The 18,389-nt window shown below is 39.4% G+C and overlaps 1 protein-coding gene across 1 annotated transcript in view; it reads left to right on the top strand.

Annotated features, from left to right (window-relative positions):
• The window catches only part of LOC102107374 (sodium channel protein type 5 subunit alpha), a 215,099-nt gene that overhangs the window by 34,491 nt on the left and 162,219 nt on the right, over positions 1 to 18,389 (top strand). Inside the window, exons 2-5 of the mRNA XM_088057681.1 lie at positions 7,200 to 7,518; positions 9,216 to 9,336; positions 14,585 to 14,672; positions 18,203 to 18,331. Of these exons, the coding sequence (XP_087913807.1) occupies positions 7,252 to 7,518; positions 9,216 to 9,336; positions 14,585 to 14,672; positions 18,203 to 18,331 (605 nt within the window). The 5' untranslated portion in view covers positions 7,200 to 7,251. The remainder of the gene's footprint in view (positions 1 to 7,199; positions 7,519 to 9,215; positions 9,337 to 14,584; positions 14,673 to 18,202; positions 18,332 to 18,389) is intronic.

Genomic DNA, 18,389 nt, shown 5'->3' with positions numbered 1-18,389 from the left:
GCCACCAGCTTTATCCAGATAGTACTGTCAAATTTACAGGGCACTGAATAATGAATCAAATCTTCAATATATTCCAGCAAGCATCAACTTCCTGATAGATTCCCTGTTATCCTTCCTGACTCTCTATTGCCATTACCAGGAAAGATAATTTTGCCAGTGCACTTTTAAATCTGTGCCTTTTTTTTTTTTTTCCTTTTTGTATTTTGTTGCCAAAGCAGTTGAAATGCTTGCCAGTATCTGGGGCTCCATTAACACCAAACATTATCCAAAAACTACAGACAGAGACCCTGCATCCTTGTCCAGAGTCAGCCACCATCATAGACAGAGATGCTTTGCTTGGAACAAAGAGGAGAATAAAGTAGTAGTGACAAAGCCCACAAAATCTCACAGAAGTGGTGTGAATGTCACTTGAGAGTTACTCCTGTGGGCAAGGACAGGTCTGTGGAAAGGTTATGTTTGCCTGGAGTAAAGTAGGTGGGAGGATGAGAGAATTTTCTTGGCTAAGGCATAGGAAAAGGATAGAGGTGGAGAAGGATGGGAAGCTGAGTATGTTGGAGGTGTATGGATAGGGTGGAGTTTAGAAGGAAGGATTGTGGAGCAAAGTGCTGTTGCAGACTGGCAGGAGCTGCTGTTTCACCTCCTGTCAGCCAGATGCAGAAGGGGCATCTGCCACCTCCCACAGCTTAACTTTGTATGGTTTGGGTCTGTCTCCTCCAGCCTTTCACATCCAATTTTTTTCTTGACCCTTTACCTCAGTCTCTTTTTGTTGCTGCCACTTGAAAGAAGGAAAACCTTAATCGCTCTTTTCACTATTAAAAATGAAGTTTGGTTGTTATGTCATGTTTTTCTCTTAATTCAGTGCTACCATTGTGAAAGAGGCCCTGGCTTTGCTTACAGAGTTTCATCCATCTCTCTTAATGTAAACATGTCAGTTCTGATTGGCTTTTATGAGTCTGTTTGTTTTCTGCTGATGAAATGTGTCTCCATAACTTAGATGGGAGGGAATCAGGAAAGCCTTACCTATGACTGTAGTAATACATCAGACAAGTTTCCAGACTCTCCTTCTTCCCTAGGTGCATGCAGCCAAGATTTTGCTGTCTAGCCTAAAGCTGCCCTCTTTCTGTGGCGTAACCATCCCATAATGGCACCAGAATATATTTTAATAGCTGTTTTACAGCTTCCTTTATCCATCTTTATGTCTTTACAAAACACTCTGTGAATAAAATGGACCAGATTTGATATATTTTATTCATGTGAGCATTCAAAGCACCTAGTGGTGTGAGCACTGTGTATTATGTTTTGCATAACATGGAGTTTTCCTGTAGATTTCCTATTTCTTGTTCAAAAGCTAGTGAGTGCATGCTGAACATAAAACATCCCTCTTTCTTGGTAACTCTTTCCAAGCTCTGTTGGTTCAGAGTAGCAAAGGAGAAATACTTCCCTGGATCTGAAGGCTGTGTAGTTTACAGTAAAATAATTCAGAGGCCAATTTCTAGTTAAAATAGACACAAAAACCTGTTGAGTGCAAAGAATTATAATTCTCAGCAAAATATAGAGATCTGCATTGGTAACTATTATGTGTGCTATTTCCCTCTTGCTTATTTATGTGATTTGGTTGCAGAGTAATTTGAAATAAAAACACCTGCAAAGAAAGAAGAGTATTTTTAGCTCACTAAAAATATAATTTTATCATGAGAAGACTTAGTGCCAGCATTTAATTCTTGGCATAACATTTGTCATCCCCAAATATCCTTTCAATATCGGGATGAAATATTCTGAATTCATTTCCTTTTAGCACATGTTGGCTTTCTGAAGACTTTATTTTTTCAATAAGTCATTGGCAATGTCAGAATGCCATGATTCTGATGAGTGAGGAGCTAGCAAAACCCATTAAACTGGATTTAAAAGACACTGTGTAGGCAGAGCTGGTTGTGACCAAAGGCCTGTGAGTCTGTGACTCTGAAGTTTTGTTTTGGATGTTTTGTGCAGTTCTGGTTTGGTTTTTCCCGACAATTTGAATGCAACGAGTTCTCTTACATATTTATTTCTGCCCCTGGTCAGCCTCTGTGGTGAACAGGAGGGCTTGTTTTGAGAAATGTGTTATGCAATGTCATACCAACCTGCAGGTTTGTCTTGTGACGTGGGCAGCGAGAGGAACTCTGGCTCACATCTCCTCCTGTGTCAGCTTGGACAGGTTTCAACACCATGCTTTGCCTAGGAGAACTCCAAGAGCTAAACATTTCAGCCATCTCCCTCAGATTTTTATGGAATACAAAAATTTTCCCCTGCAGACCAGCCACAGGAGCTTGCCTGGTTCCCACCAGGCACTGGATTCTCCAGCAGCCCTTTTTGCACCTTCACCTTGGACCTCACCCAACAAGATGTTTCTGGATGAACAAGCATTTGCAGATTGCCTTCACAGGGTGCAAAAAGCTCAGGGTTTTCCTGCTCCCTGCAAGCTTAGTTATCTTCTAGGCCATTCATTTAATATCTCAATTACACACTATCTGGTCTTCATGCCCTGATGTGAAGGTGCTCTTTTTAAAGGAAACATTTCTAGCCAAATATTCCAGGTCCTAAGAGATCAATTCCCCAGGTGTGACTTCCCTGGGCAGGGCTGTGCTGATTGATGGCAGCTGGAGATGTAGCTGATTATACATGTTAAGAACGTGTGCTACAAAAACAACAGTTGTTTGTGGACTTGAAAAAATTATGCCTGTTGGAGAAAAAAGAAACAAAGCAAATATCAGCTTAAGCAGAAGTAATGAGTGTGCTGTGTAAAATTTTGAGGACTGTCTTGATGTGAACACACAGGCCCTCAAAGTGTGTGCTAACAGCAACTGAAATTTTTCAGCTAAAAGAGAATTTCCCATGACACCTCCTCACTGTGGAATGTGAACTGTGGTATAAATATAAGTGGATTAAGTCTCAAAAGGTTGTTTGTTCATTGGCAGTATGTCTCAGTCACCTAGACTCCTTTAGCTTCTTGATCTTTTTACAAAAACTCTTTATTTGATCTGAATTAAAAACAGCTCCCCATGAAGCCATTACTTCATGGCTGGAATAAAACTTCCATGTGATCCCATATCAACTTGTAGTCTTTTTAAATCTGATTAGGTGTTTTTGTTTATGTGTAAATTCACGCATATGAATGTATTAATCTGGACCAGTGACGTTAAATTAGATGTGTCATTGCTCTGTTCTTCATTTCCCTAGCCTATTATTCTCATGTTTTGCTGTGCTCTGCAGATCAAAGGAAAATGCCAAAGAGATTATATGGAAAAGGAGTGTGTGGGGGAGAAAGATGACTGTGCTCCACGTAGTCTCAAACATTGAAAAGAAACCCATCCACATGACTGTTCTTGTTACCACAGCAGGAACACAAAATCTTTATTTAATCACAAATATTTCTTAAACAAAAGGATAATTTAGGGCTCTAGGATTGGTATTTTGTAAGAGTTTGGACTAGCAGGGCTACAGTTCTCATCCCTCTCCTCAGCCTTTGGTCTGCAGTAGCCTCCTGGGTGGCATCATGGAAATCAGCAGATGGGACAGTCCTACTCAAGATGAGCATGTCTGATGCCTTTAGCCTGAAAAAGACACTTTCACAACCTTGATCTCCCAGTTTGGTTCCTTCATTACCATTGAAGGAACCATTACCATTCATTGGAATTCATTGGAAGGAATGAATTACCATTCATTACCATTATTCATTACCAAGTGTCTGAAATATAAGCTCATGGGTCCTTGATACAACAGGGACTTGCAGGGCATGCAGGTGATGTTCTGAGAACCTGAAAAGTATTTTGGAGTGGCTGAAGCCCGTGACAGTAAGGTTAAAACTGCAATGGAAAACAGCATTTATCTTTCTGAATAAATACAGGTGCTAGCAATACCCAATTTGTTTGTTTTGCTCTCACTTTTTGCCACACCAAAGAAAGAATTCATCTTGGGGTTTTATTTTCATATGCACGTTTTGTTTACATAACCAGTATGTTTTATCAGCAACAACCAATGCTAACTGACAAAGCAAGAGGGAAATTTTCATTCTGTGCATGGTGATATCACAGAAACAATGTGTTTCAAGCCTTGTACTTCAAAAATATGCCTGTGAGGAATGGAAAAATCCAGGCTCATATTGTAAACACGTGAGTCACAATAGCTATTATCTCTTAAGAAATGGCATTCCAGTTTTTTGATTCAGTCATTGATGATTTCCCTTTTTAACTTGTGGTGCTTTCTTACCCTTTTAAGAAACATCTGGGCTAACCCTGGTTATTTGTAGAAATGTTTGCAATTCACAGATTAAAAGAAATTAGATATAGGAGGGACCCATGAAATTATCTTGTCCATTTCCTGAAAGCATAAGAAATTGAGAAAGAATTGTGTTTAATACATATTTATAAAATGTGGAACTTTAGCTTTTATACAATATGAAGACAAAACATGTCACAAAATTTCAATTGTAAGGGTGCTGAAACGTACTTTTATAAAAAAAAGAAATTAAATAGATGACTAGCAAAAGCCCTAATGAAGTTTGTGTGAGATTTTCCAGTTCTTTCTAGGCAGCTACCTTTCTGGAATTTGTAGATAAAATTGAAAAAATCTGGTTTTGAGCAGTTTGAATTTGATTCCATTTTCTAATGAGAGAGAGCTTTTAGCAAAAATAATTCCCTTTAGAAAAAATAATTAAAACTTCTGATGCTTATTAGGTTTTTGGGCTATTTTATCTCCCTCACCATCCCCTACCCTTCTGTTGTTTCTCTTTTTAAAAAAAATTGAGTAGTGCTGTTGCCAGAATGGCTTCTCTTGGAAGTCTTTAAGGAAGTCTGAGACTGTACAAAGCACACAGCAGCAGAGGATGGGTGTTTTTGGAATGGGAAGAGTGTTAAAGTATAAGTAGCCTTTCTTGTTTCATCCAGGTTCCTGAGTCAGAGGCAGCAACTTGTGTTTAAAATCATTTATGGACCTTTTGCTACTGCTCTGTGATTTCGTTCCAAGTTTCTCCATTCTCATATTATCAGAAAAAGCAAAAAGTCCTTCCCCATTCACTGTCTTCACAGAGCTCATGATCATCTGGACCTCAGCTTAGAGCCCAAAATGTTCCCATCTCCAGTTTAGAGACCTTGTCTGTGCCCTTCCTGATCAGCCACTGGCTTTTGCTGTCCCCTTGAGCACTGAGACAGGTCTCATTCTGGAGAAACAAAAATGGAAAGGACAAAAAAATCTCAGAGAATTCTCTGGCCACCCATATTGATGTCATTTATAGAAAGGGAAATTCTATTTGCTCGCACTGGTGCTGAGTCACAAAGTGTTGGGCATGAGAAACTCGATTTGTGGGAAAGCTTCTAATTTCCTGTTTTTCAGGAGGAAGGGGCTAAAGCAGATGACATGGAGAGGAGAGGGGAAAGGGAAAAGGAGAATAAATCTAACAAAAGAAGAGTGTCAGAATATCCCAAACTCCAGGAAGGATAACTCATCTTAGCCCTGCTTGTTCAAACCAGCAGTAATTCAGGGCATAATGTACAAGCTTCAGTAAATCATTCCTGTGTGATAGACTGTGATCAATGACAATTTAATGAATTCATTTTAAAATGAAGTCAGAATAGGAGAGACAGTAGTTATTTGAAAGCGTCCTTTACTCAGAGAAATTGAGTCAATAAATATGCTATTTGTCATGCAGAGTCCAGTTAGAGTCTTGTTTGCTAACAAAAATGCTGTCATCACAGAGACTAATAGACGCAAACTATCTGGAACTATCCACTGTAAATAGACAAATACCATCTGAAAGCAGAAAACAATGGTTGTGGCTGAACAAAGAATGGGATCCTGCACACGTTGCTGAATGAAAGAGGGTAGCCCACCTCAAATTCTACTATTTTGTTTGTCACCAGAGTGTGTTCTGATTGTGTATGAATGACCTGGTGGTGGCAAAAATACAAGGTCTGTGTTTCTTCTGTGAAATGAGTTTTAATTGTTGCGGAGTGAGGGCTTCTCTTGCTGGAAAAATGTGCCTCTAAAGTCACTTTAAATTGCAAAATACGGCTACAGTGAACTTGGATGGATTTGTGCAGGCTACTAGAACAGGAATAAGCTTCATCCTTTTTCAGGCAGTAGTTTTACATTAATTTTCACAGCTATCCATGTTGTTTAGTGCAGATACAAGAGGACTTTTTGTTCGGCTGTGCTTTTCACGCTTGGTTTTATTAATGTAAGTTGAAGAGATGTGGCAATTCTTACTTGTTTTCATTCAGGCAGAGACTGGAAGTGTTAACTAACACTGAAGTACCATCAGGACAAGACAATCAAACTTCACAGGTTTGGGTTAGAATCATAGAATAAAAGAATATCCTGAGCTGGAAAGCACAAGGATCATCAAGTCCAACTCCTGGATGTTCAAATTGGTCTTGGATGAAAGGAGCCTGGTTTTCAGACATGACAAACTGGCAGCGGTGGCTATTCAGCATCTTAGAAGCTTGGTGTGCTCTCATGAAGGTTCCAGAGCTTTTCCAGGCACATTTGGGCTTCCATCATTCTTCAGATTTCAGGGTGTGGAAGAAAAAATTCTCAAAAGTCCTGAGAGATATCTTGAAGATGGTATTTCCTATCCCTAAGGAAAATCAAAATTATGTTACGGAAGCCTAAGACAGAGATTATGAAGAATTTTTATGGGATCTAAAAATCTAAACTTCACCCTTCACTCTTTAAATTTGGAATAGAACAGCTGGGGCATTTTTAGATTTTGCATCATGTGGCCAAGACATTAGCTGGTTTAAATCTGCCTTGCAGTCATCTTAGGAACATTGTTCATCCACTCCCAGAGCTGCATTTCCAAAAATGAGTTAGGAATCTACATCTCTGTGGCTTTCAATGAAACTTAAGCTTGTGTGAATCTATGTTACTTCTTAGTTTGGATTCAGGATCCCAAATGACTGAAGAACTGAAGAATATTTCGCAGTCTATCTATAAAGTCTGTTTAGATTTGGTCATGTGTGATTCCTTATTGAAATTACAATTTCAGTCATTTTTGTTTTCCTTGATGTTCTATTAACCACACAGAAACAGACGAAGGCTTTCCTGATTATATATAAAACAAGTTACTTGGGGGTTGAGGTTTGTTTGTTTTTTTTTAATTCTGACAGCTCAGTTCCTCCTGATTTTCTCGTGCCGCTAACTTCTGAAAACTTTCTTTATTTCAGCTGTTTCCACTACTAGGAGTAAAGACCAGTAAAGACAGAGCAGGATGAAAAGATGGCTGACTTCTTGTTACCACCGGGTACTAACAGCTTCCACCGGTTCACGCCCGAGTCCTTGGCTGCCATCGAGAAGCGAATTGCAGAGAAGCTCGCAAGGAATGCCAAGCAGGAATACAGAGAGCAGCTGGGCGAGGAAGAGAAACCTCAGCCTCAGTTTGACTTGCAAGCTTGCAAGAAGCTGCCTGATATCTATGGGACTGTTTCTCCAGAGCTCATTGGGGAGCCTTTGGAGGACATCGACCCTTTCTATAATGATCGTAAGGTGAGCACCAACCCTCTATCCTGCTCCTCTGCCTTTGCTGAAGCATGGCTGCTGTTTTGAGTGCTCTGTTTGTTATCTTTCTACAGCCAGTAAAAATATTTCTTTCCCAGATTAAGGATCAGAATGTTGGCATGAGCAGGACTCCCAGAAAACATCTAAGCAGTAGGGAAAAGAGGGATAAAAAACATAGTTTAAACTTGCTTTCAGATAACCCTGAGTATGAATATACAATATCTGAAATGAGCAGAGCAGTGGCTGAGTTAATTTAAGCCAGAGGTTTTTATCTGCCCTATCTTGCCTTCTGCATGAGCTGTGACTCTTCACAGGTCTGTTGTTTATCACTTAAGCCCCTTAATGTTAAGGGCTTCTGGGTGACTTGAGCCTTGTGCGAGCACTCTGCACAAGAGCAGGAGGCACCTTCACGGCTGTTCCTGGACAGCAGAGGTTCTGTTCCCACTGAGAAAGAGCAAAACTCCATTTAAGATGACCAAAATAGAGCTGAAGGGAGGCGTGAGCAGCATGTGCAGTGCTGGCACTTTGCAGAATGGTGAACTTTGTCCCAAAGCGAGCATCACCTGATGAGGGATCACGTGCGGGCTGGACCAAAGCCACAGCAGTGCAAACAGCTTCTGTCAAAAGGCTGTTGACAGCAGAGCTGGGCTGGTTGCTTACTACAGTTCATTCCCCTTTCCAAGCATTTCACAAAACAGAGGACAAAATAAAGCTTGGAAGCTGTGTGTATTTTTATGCAGATTCCAGTTTTTTCAGGTACTGCTGTTCCTGATTTTGGGCTATGCTATTTCCTGTAAAACAATGAATTAATGTAACCATATTGGTACTTCTATTAAAACAGTGTAGAGGTAGGTGATAGAGCTACAGAATAAAAGTTAAATGGATAAAGACAAATAAGATTACTTACCTGGAAGGGCCAGAATTAATTTACCTTTTAATTTGCCTGCTATCCCCAGGAATAAACAGGATATAGATTTGCAATTTTAGTGCCATGAAGTTTTTAGACTCAAGGTGCCTGAATTGCTTAGATTTTATATATTGGGTGTCTCAATTCTGTCTCTAAGTGAATATTATTTCCTCTATGCATGGTGGGACATCTTCAGAGCTCTGCAAATTGGGTTAGTATCCAATTCACTTTTGTTTTGGATTTAAGATAGCTCAGAGAATTGTTTCTCTCTGGCCATATTAATCTGAGCACAATGAGAGTGTTTCAGTGCCAAGCTCAGATCCTAGTGTGGAGCTGTGTCTCCTACAACTTCTTACTTGGTGAGACAAAATTGAGAGCAGTAAAGTGTTCAAAGTAGAGAAGTTGGATCAACAACATGGTGAGATCTGCAGCACCTGGGAAGAAGAGCATCATACAATTCCTTCCACTACATTTTAGTCTCCAGGTAATTTTTATTATTAAAGGTGATTCTGCTCTCAGCCCCATGGCAGAGGTGATAGCACAGGACCCAATAAGGGTTGAAGAAAGAAAAAATACTTGGGATATTACAACAGGACAGTCAGTTCTGTAAGGGAAATCCTTGGACAAAACTTTTCACCAATTAAGAAGGATTTTGTGGGTCTTGGGAGGGGGGCAAAAGTATGGGATGCTGGCAGGAATTTCCCAGTGGGATGTGGGCTGGAAAAGCTGAGCATAAATGCAAATACTGAATGTTCTCATTTTCTATTTTGTTTTCCAGACATTTATAGTACTGAACAAAGGGAAGACAATCTTTCGATTTAGTGCCACTCCTGCCTTGTATATACTTAGTCCTTTCCATCCAATCAGAAGAGCAGCAATTAAAATTTTGGTACATTCATATCCTTTCTGTTGATTTTCCTCCTCATGTATTTTATATGGGTTTTAAACACAGATGGATGGAAGTCAGAAACCATTTTATTTCATTAAGCTGTTTTAAATCTTTTGGCTGAATTTGCCTGCACAAGCAGAAATGCACTTGGATTTTCGGTTTGTTTCATTTTATATTGTTATGTGAGCTATAAAAATGACTGTATCACACTGCTGGCATCAGATAATGTGAACTGCACTGGAGAGTCTGGTGAGTTTACTCAGGATTAAAAGATGGGAAGGGACTGATCATTTTTACTGAAGGGAAAGTGGGTGTAGTACCTCAGAAAGGAAGGGAACCAGGGGAAATCCGCACTGATGGAGAGCACTGCTACCAAGCACTTCAGCAATCCTTCCCAGAGCTAAAACTCAGGGACACAGTCTGCAGACACAATTTAATTTTTAAATGCTTCAGATCTGAATGTTTTTTTCTCCTGAAGCAATATTTCAAAAATTGTTTTGTAGATTCTTTTCTAGTTTGTGTATTTGGATATGTTATTCAACAAAGGAAAAAGGCACAGGCTGTCCTGCTGGACCTGCCAATGGAAGGGCAATGCCTGATTTCCTGTAGCTCTTGTTCTGAAGTCAAGCAAGACACACTGCAGTGGTTGGTTTGGGCTTGTTTTTTTTTCACACAGGCCCAGAAACATTATATTCTGACCTAGTCATATGTCTCTCTGGAAGGCCAAACTGACCCAAATGTTCAGCTTTGTGTGAACATTACTAAAAACGCACCTTTTTTCATGACTTGGCTGCTTTCTCTAGGGTGCACATGGGATACCAGGCAGTGATAATTCAAAGACTTCACATCCTGCTCTTATCATTCAGTGATGTTTTAGTGATGGAAATCCCTCATCTGCAATGCTCATGTCCACCGCAGAGAATTAACAAATACTGAGTAGGTAGCATCTTAGAAACATCGGTTAATTATCAAATTTCAGTGAAAACAAATAGGAAAATAAATCAAATTCCCACTCCATAGAGTGAGAGGTGATACTATAGATATTCTATCAAAAGGAAAAACAGGTGAAGATTCCGATTGCAATAATTCTATGCAAAAATGAATATGTGTTGTCAGCCAAGATATTATTATGGTTACTAAGAATTCACTGTAGAATTCTGCAGAAAGATTAGCTGGTGGATCAGATTATGTGTACACACAATGCAGCAGCTGCATACATAGAGCCCAACCAAGTTTTTTAGGCACAGTTACCTCAGCACAGCCTTGATGAAGTTAATCAAGGTCAATGCATTTGCCCAGGTGTGGCCAAGGGAAGAATCTGAAAACTGAGCTTCTTAGAAAGAAATTGAGAATATTGCCTCCAGCTTTGGAGATTTGTTCTGTCTTCTCACTTTTTTCTACATTGGCTGGTGAAGCCAAGGGGTCACAGGAATGTGTAGCACAGGAGCTACCTGCCCTTGGTAGCAGTCAAACACAAGGTAAATAAGCAAGAAATCCTTATCACTTCCAAGGATAAAGACAACAGAGGATAGCATTTGCAATGTCTGTCTGGAAAGAAATATGGTCAGATGAGGAGTGTAAAATTTTGGGAGTGGCAGGTCTCAATGCAAACATAAGTTTAGCTCCAAAAAGAAGGAAATTATCACCTTGTGTTGATAATGTTTAGAGATCCAACAGCTCAGTCTTTGACAGGCACTGTCAGGAGACAACAACTCCAGTCCCAGTGAGACAGCGAAGATCCTGCATTAAGCAGTGATTTGTTTTCTGTCAATAAAGACCTTTTGTATCAACCTGAAACACAAAGGCCAAGTGGCTGAGCAGGCAGTCAATATTCCAGGCAGAAAGGAGCCTGAACCCGCAAGTACTCAAGCAGATAATATCACAGACATGGACCTGGGAACCAAATCTATCGTCTTGCGTGACTGTAATCAAGCAATCTTTATTTTCCCCAGGGCAAAAGCCTAAAAGGAGCATTAGCAAATGGTGCCCTGTCACGTAAATATCTGAAGCAGCTTCTTTAGTGGATGCCATATTTCAATTTCCAGCCATTGAGCGCACCATGAAGGCCAACAGTGGAATAAAATAGAGAGGACAGAGTAAAATTGTCCTATAAAGAAGCTGTGGGGGTCATATTTATTGGTTAAGTAGCTTTTTGTGGAGCTCTTCCTCTGAGATATCCGGCAGGATAGATGCAATGTGTTCACTGCTCATCCGGCCAAGCCTGAGAAGTTTAGTCTTTCAAAAATACACCTTTCCATGGGGAAAAATCTTCCACAGCCTCCTAGTAATGTTTGTTACGACTAAAATTGTATCTTTAAAGCTCTTCTAGGTATTTCTCTTCTTATTCAGGGTCTGTGAGGCCTCATGAAGGGTGCAGGGCCCACATGGCTTCCCAGAAGGTGGCCCTGCTCCATTCCTGCCCCAGAGAACATGGGGAGTGCAGGATTGTATCCCCAATAGGATGAACACTTTTTTGTCTTCTGCATCATTATTAGCTGTTATTAACATCTTTATTAACTATCTCCACCTATTAATGAGATTAAATAATTGGTAATGTTTCCTTGATGACTTTTGTTTAAAAGATTCCTCTTAATTCTTCTTGCCTGCAAACCAAGCACCATTCTGTGTTGTCCTTAGTTTCTCCAAGCAGTTTGCTAGCCTGTATAAAATCTGTAGGAATTGTAATTTCTAGTTTTTCTAGGTTTTATAGCTAGTTTTTCTCAATTTACCACTGATCCAAGCTGGAGGTTTGGCAAAAATTACCTTCCTTGGTGCTAAAATTATGGATTTTGGTGTGTCATAAAAATAATCTTCTTACAGAATTTCCAATCTTTGTTCATATTTTCTGCTTGCAGTTTTCCTCCCATCTGATTTTGCACACTTTCCATAAGGCAAAATGAGACCTTGTGAAGCACCAATTATACATTCTATTCATTGGGACTAACCTTTGCTTGCACATATTATATGTAATTTGGCAATGATCACCTAAAGAGCCTCTAATATTCAGTCTGCTAATTAACAATTATCCATCATAATGAAGTCTAGAATAGAAGTATGTTGCGTTTCACTCGATATCTTTGTGCTAGGAGATAAAATTTATAACTTTTAGAATCAGCTTGTGCAAAGGCTATTCTGTAACCCCAAACTGGAAATAATGGGTTTAATTTATTGCAGAAAGGATCCTGATGAGTAGCTTAGTATATTTAGTTTGTAGGCTTTGGAAAATTTGATTTAATAGCAGTTCTAAGATAGGGAATGGACAATGCTGTTAATACAGCTTATTTTAGTTTTATCTTCTTTGCTTTGTCCTTTCTGAGTAGATCATCACAGATTTTTTTCTAATGCAAACAATTGCATTCTATTTCAGGTAGGAATGCTGATTTTCATTCTGTGGGGATTTCTGTTTTCTCTTTCTTATTTAACACAGACCACTAACTTTGGTGCATAACCAGCTGAAACATTTCATTCTTTTATGTTCTTTGTAGTTTTCAGCTTGGTCATGAAACCCAGATTGAATTTGTAGTGTATTTGTTGTCTCAGAGCTGACCCTTACTTTTCCAACCTGTGTTCTTTGGTTTGTTCTCTTTGGTGCTTGAAAAAGGAGGTGATGACACCTGCCTGTAAGTGAGCATCTGGGAAAGCTGTTTGATTCAGTTTATATCACAAGGAAACAGGCATATAAAAATCAAACCAGTGACCCTAAATTCCAACAAAAGAATTTATTTGCTTGGAATTGAAATATGTTATTTTTTTTTTGACACCGTCTGAAGATATCAGTCTGGTTTCCTGTGCTTCATCCATAGCATTTCACTGTAGTTGAAAAAGTAATCCAGTGTTTTCTAGGCTAGCTGAAACTTAATAATTATGTTAACAAGAATGAAGAAACTTGTAGAAATATATCTGAAGCTGATGTGAACAAATGTGAGTATCAGAGATCCTTCCCAGTGCTTCAGTAGGAGGTGTTGGCCCAGAAGTGGAAGATGTTTGTGGGATGAGCAGTCCCCGTGAGTTCAATTACTGCTTTCTGTGGTGGCCCTGGGGAATCTGCAGGTTGGTTACTACCAATTTAACCTTGCAATTGTTTATGTGGCCCACTGGAAAACGTCCCATTCTGTATTCAGCAGAGATTTTGGCTCTGCAAAAGGATAAATTTCATGCTAACATTTCAGGATGTAGGCTTGAAACTGAAGTCTTCAATCGAATTCTCAAACAAAAAATAACACAAATGGAATCAATTAAAGAGGTGAAAAAACCCAAACCAAGCAAAACTTTTTTCTTTTTTTTTCTTCCAAAAAAAGGCAAAATAAATTTACATTTTGGTGTTACTTATGTTCCCTGGGAAGGGTCCCTGCCTGTTGACTGGGTTGCAGGCTGTTTTCCTTTGCCTTATCTTTTGTACACACATAAACTCTTTAGTTAGATTTTCCCAGTTGCATGGCACCAGTTATTGATGCCGGAGAATCCCGTCATATTTTGTAATTTTTTTACAGAAAGCGACATGTGCTTTAAGGACAGCCATCCAGTGAATTATGTTTTCAATTTCAGGAATTAGATTTAAGGTGTTTTTTACGTTTACGGTTTCAGTTTAGCAGGAAAGTGCATGAACTATGCACTTGGGAGGTTTGTTTTAGCCTCCAAACAGGGAATCTGGTGCCTCAGCAGAGAGCAGAGAGCTCTGCAGACCAAGGCTGCCTATTTGCCCAGAAGGTTTGCAGACGAAGCCTTAAAATTAGTGCTCTGAAACTTATACTTGCTTTTGGTGAAACTTTATACTGAAAGCGAGACCTCAAGCCCATTAAAGAGATTAAAAAGACCAGATTTGTAACTTTCCCCTACTGCCTGAGAAATGTTTCAGGATAAAAAATGAAATGGGAATTTGCAGACACAGGTTTTTCTGTGGAAACTTAATTTAGACTAATCCTTCTTTTCATACAAAGTTGTGCACCTATGCACATTGTCATCTGACCAACACAGCTGTAAATTTGGGGTATTGTGCTTTCTAAAGGCTGCAGAGTCAGTACATTTGTTTACTTTATAAAGTATGTATAAAATATATAGGAAAAGAAAAATAAAACAGGGAAGGTTCCCTCATTTTTTTATGTTTATATAATTGTCTCTGTATACACTTGCAAAACAATCTTATACTTCTTGAAGCAGCTTGCAAATTGTGATTGAGCTGTCACATCTTGTGTGAAATTACAAAAATTTATGAAGTCTTGTATCAAATGTGTTATTTTCCTTAATTCTCCTATTTACATTGTTCAGTATGTTTATTATGTGCACTATTTTAACTAATTGTGTGTTCATGGCACAATCAGAGACTCCGTCATGGAATAAATATGTTGAGTAAGTATCCTTGCTGGTTTACAGCTGCCCCATCCTCATCTCATCCTTCCTCTTCCTTCTTTGTGTTCTTATTTACATCTTGTTTGGTGTTGTCTAATTTCTCTCCTAAATTCATTAGTACTGACTGTGGTATCTGCCCTCACAATATATTTTTCCAGGTAGTTGTTTCAGCCTGTGAAAACTCCCTTAGTAAGCAAACTAGACCTTTTTAGTCCATGAATCTTATGCTCAATGCCAAAGACTCCTTTTATGCTACATCTGGATGAAATCGCGTCTTGAGGACAACCCTGTTTGAAACTGGTCAGTCTTCCAGAGTTCCCATGCAAGGGATTTGTTGGTTGTACACATAAGAATAAGCTGATGGAGTTTAAGTTGAATTATTTCAGAGAATAGTTCCGGAACTGACTTCTATCTTCTATCTGAAACTTAATGGAAGCAAGATTTTCTTTTGGACTGAGCAGAGCATGCGAAGTTTTTCCCTGTAATCATTGGCAGGAATACTTTATGAGCACCAAATTGTCTGGGAACACCTCTGTGAGAATTCCTGTCTTTTTAGTTTGACAAGACTTCAGGAAAAATGGCAAAGACACTGCTTGACAGGGTTTTTTTGTTGTTGTGGGTTTTTAAATTGATTTTGAGAGAGGTTAAGGGGCTTCAGTGAAATGAAAACCCATTTCATTTCTTTAAGTTGCTTAAAAATATTCTTTGATACCAGATGCACAAGCTAATCAACCTACAGTGCATTAAACAATTATTTTGGCTCATTGAACCAATCAGAACACACTTTTTATTTTTGACTGACATATGATAAACACAGCCATCTGCTGCTTCATAGCCTGGTGTTTGGTCTACTCGGGGCTGTAAGAAAAGAGAGTAAAACGCCCTTATTTAGGTTCCATAAAATCATGCAGGACACATCTTCTAGGCCATAAATTACTAATTATAGGCAGCACTGAACCAAATATTTCATCCCATCACAATAACATCCTAATCCCAGGATGTTTCATGTATTTCTGTATAGTGTGGTACCCTCAGGTATGTCTGTGGCTGTCCTTGCCCCTCACGTTGTCCTTTTCCTACTGAAAACTTTCATAACCATTGCCATGATGTTTTCTGCTGAATCACAGATGTCTTATCCACTTGATGATCTCATCAAAATTTGGTCAGTTGGTGTACAGCCGGGAATTTAGACATTCTGGAGGGAAATAGCAAAAATGATAATATTGTGTTTTCTGCAAGCAGGAGAATGTGGATGATTTTATCAGTGCATCAAGCAGAGCATGCAGAAAATGAAGAGCAGAAGTGCAGATGGACTCATGCAGCATGGAGTAAATCCTTCCATGTTTCCTCTTCTCCCGTGTCCCCTCATATCTCTCAGCTTTTCCTCCTCGAGTGTATAGAATGAAATCAAAGTCAAGTACTTTGGAGGAGCAAAATAACCCAATGAACTATAATTCAAATTGATTAATATTGGATTTGGACAAGACACATTTAATCCATTTTGTTCTGCTGTTTCAGAGACTCACAGGGGATAGAAGAATAACCTCATACAAATATTTGTCCTAGATATTCCTTTAAAGTATTTTCCTTACCATTTTGAAAAAACAAGGAATCAATTCAACTTTCCCCCACTAAAAATATTTTCAAGAACCCTGACTTTTGTTGTTAAAGAAGCTGGAGGACTTTGCCCAATCCATTTAGAATTAGATGATGATTATACAATCAATTAAACCCATCTGACACGCTGAATAAATACAAGTGCTTTATCATTTTAATGAGCTTATGTACTGTTAAGTATTTTTTTTAGTTCTTTGCATGTGTTTTCTGCATGTATTACTAAATACACATGCTTAAAGAGACTGTCACATGGGTGACCTATATTTGAAATAGCAGAGCAAAGCTAAATAGGAGCTGTGAAAAAGTTGGATACAAGATAACGCTCAGATATGGTCAGAGAGGAGCTATTACACATATTTAATGCCCACTGCTGCACCCAAACTCTTCTGTTAATCCCCATTTTAAGATGAAGCACATTGAGATTTTATAACATATGTGAGTAGCACTACTGTGTGACACGATGGCAGGAGGGCAGGAGATTTGCCACTCTCTGTGTGTGTGCCTAGCTGCAGTTCAGTGGAATACAGCTAAATATCTTTTATGCATAATGTTCTTCCTTGTAGATTCCCTCTCATATATTTTATGAGCCACTTTCAATCACTTGCACCATTTTTCTACCAAATAGGAATCTTTACTATTGCAAATATTTCGTGTGTGATGTTACCAATTGATGGTTAGGCACTGAAAAGAAAACCCAAGCCAGTGCTTCCAGTGATAGCCCTTCACATCATGACTTATGAGATTTGTGTTTTAGTGGATTTGAGGTGTTTGAGGATTTTTAACAGGCTTTAGTATCATCCTCGTTTCATTTGGAGAACAGAGGTAGGAAATGCCGGTGGTAGACACTAAAAATTTATTTCTTGTTAAGATATGGCCTAGAATACCCAGTCCATTGGGCTAGGTGTCTCGGGCAGCAGCATTAAAAAAGAGCTGTTGTATGCCCTGAACTCTCTCTCTGATGGCAGGAAGAGCCCTGGGTGAGTACAGATCTGAGAGCTATAAATCCAAGGCATTACTGTCCTCCACAGAGGTTTTTCTAAATTTTGTTATGTCATCTTTATTATGAAAGGTAAGATCTATGTTCTAGCCCAGATCATCACAGTCAAGAGGCTGTTGGTAATAACTTAATTTACCGGGGGTAAAAAACAGCTTTGTGTCTCCTTTACTGTCAGGCAGGTCAAAATTACTACACACAGTAGTCAGGTGGGAGTTTTTCAGTTCTTTTTCAGTGAGGGCTTTTTGTTGTTTAATTCTCAAGGCTGGTGTGATTTGCCATGGATAGTGAAACACAAGGGAAGTTGCAGGACAATTACCCTTTCTAGCTGATAAAACCAAGTGGTGGCATTTTTTTAGTCTCCAAAATGTCTTGGGCAGGAAAAGATGAGAGGTATGAATGGAACTACCGCCCTCCTTCCAACTGGAGAAACAAGGAGTGTGGCATAATATTGTCCAGAGAGGTTGGGGACTTCCCATACCTGGGAGTGCTCAAGATCAGAGGGTCTCTGATCAGTCTGGTCTAGTGGAAGGTTTCCTGCTCATGGCAAGGGGGTTGGAAGGAGATGATTTTTAAGGTCCCTTCCCACCCGAACCACTCCATGATTCCCTAATCCACTCTTCTCCACTGGAGATGGCAGAGGTTCAGAAGTGCTGTAGCACAGCTTAGCAGCGTGGTGTCCACGCTTGATTTAATGAGTGAGGATTCATCAAGGGACACCCCATGCTGAAAATTATCTCCATTCTGAGACTGTCCCGAGTATTTTGCTGTTCCTTACCTGTCCACACATGAGGCCGTTCATGCACAGCCCAGTGCTGCTGCTGTGACTCACACAAGGAGCCCCAGAGTTGTGCCCCGGCGGTTTCAGCTGTCCACTGCTTGCTAATTCTCTTGCTTCTTTGGCCACTCTATTCTCCAGGTACACTTTCACTGGCATTTACACTTTTGAGTCATTGATAAAAATATTGGCGAGAGGATTTTGCATGACAGAATTCACCTTCCTTCGGGATCCGTGGAACTGGCTGGATTTCAGTGTTATTGTTATGGCGTAAGTAACACTCCTTAATATTTTTCAAGAGAGTTATACATGCAATAGAAATTTTTAA

Source organism: Pseudopodoces humilis, chromosome 1 (genome assembly GCF_049639895.1).
Source record: "Pseudopodoces humilis isolate 2021_Gansu_Grassland_sample_001 chromosome 1, ASM4963989v1, whole genome shotgun sequence".
In the NCBI taxonomy this organism is placed as follows: Eukaryota; Metazoa; Chordata; class Aves; order Passeriformes; family Paridae; genus Pseudopodoces; species Pseudopodoces humilis.
This window is presented reverse-complemented; position numbering and strand designations above follow the sequence as displayed.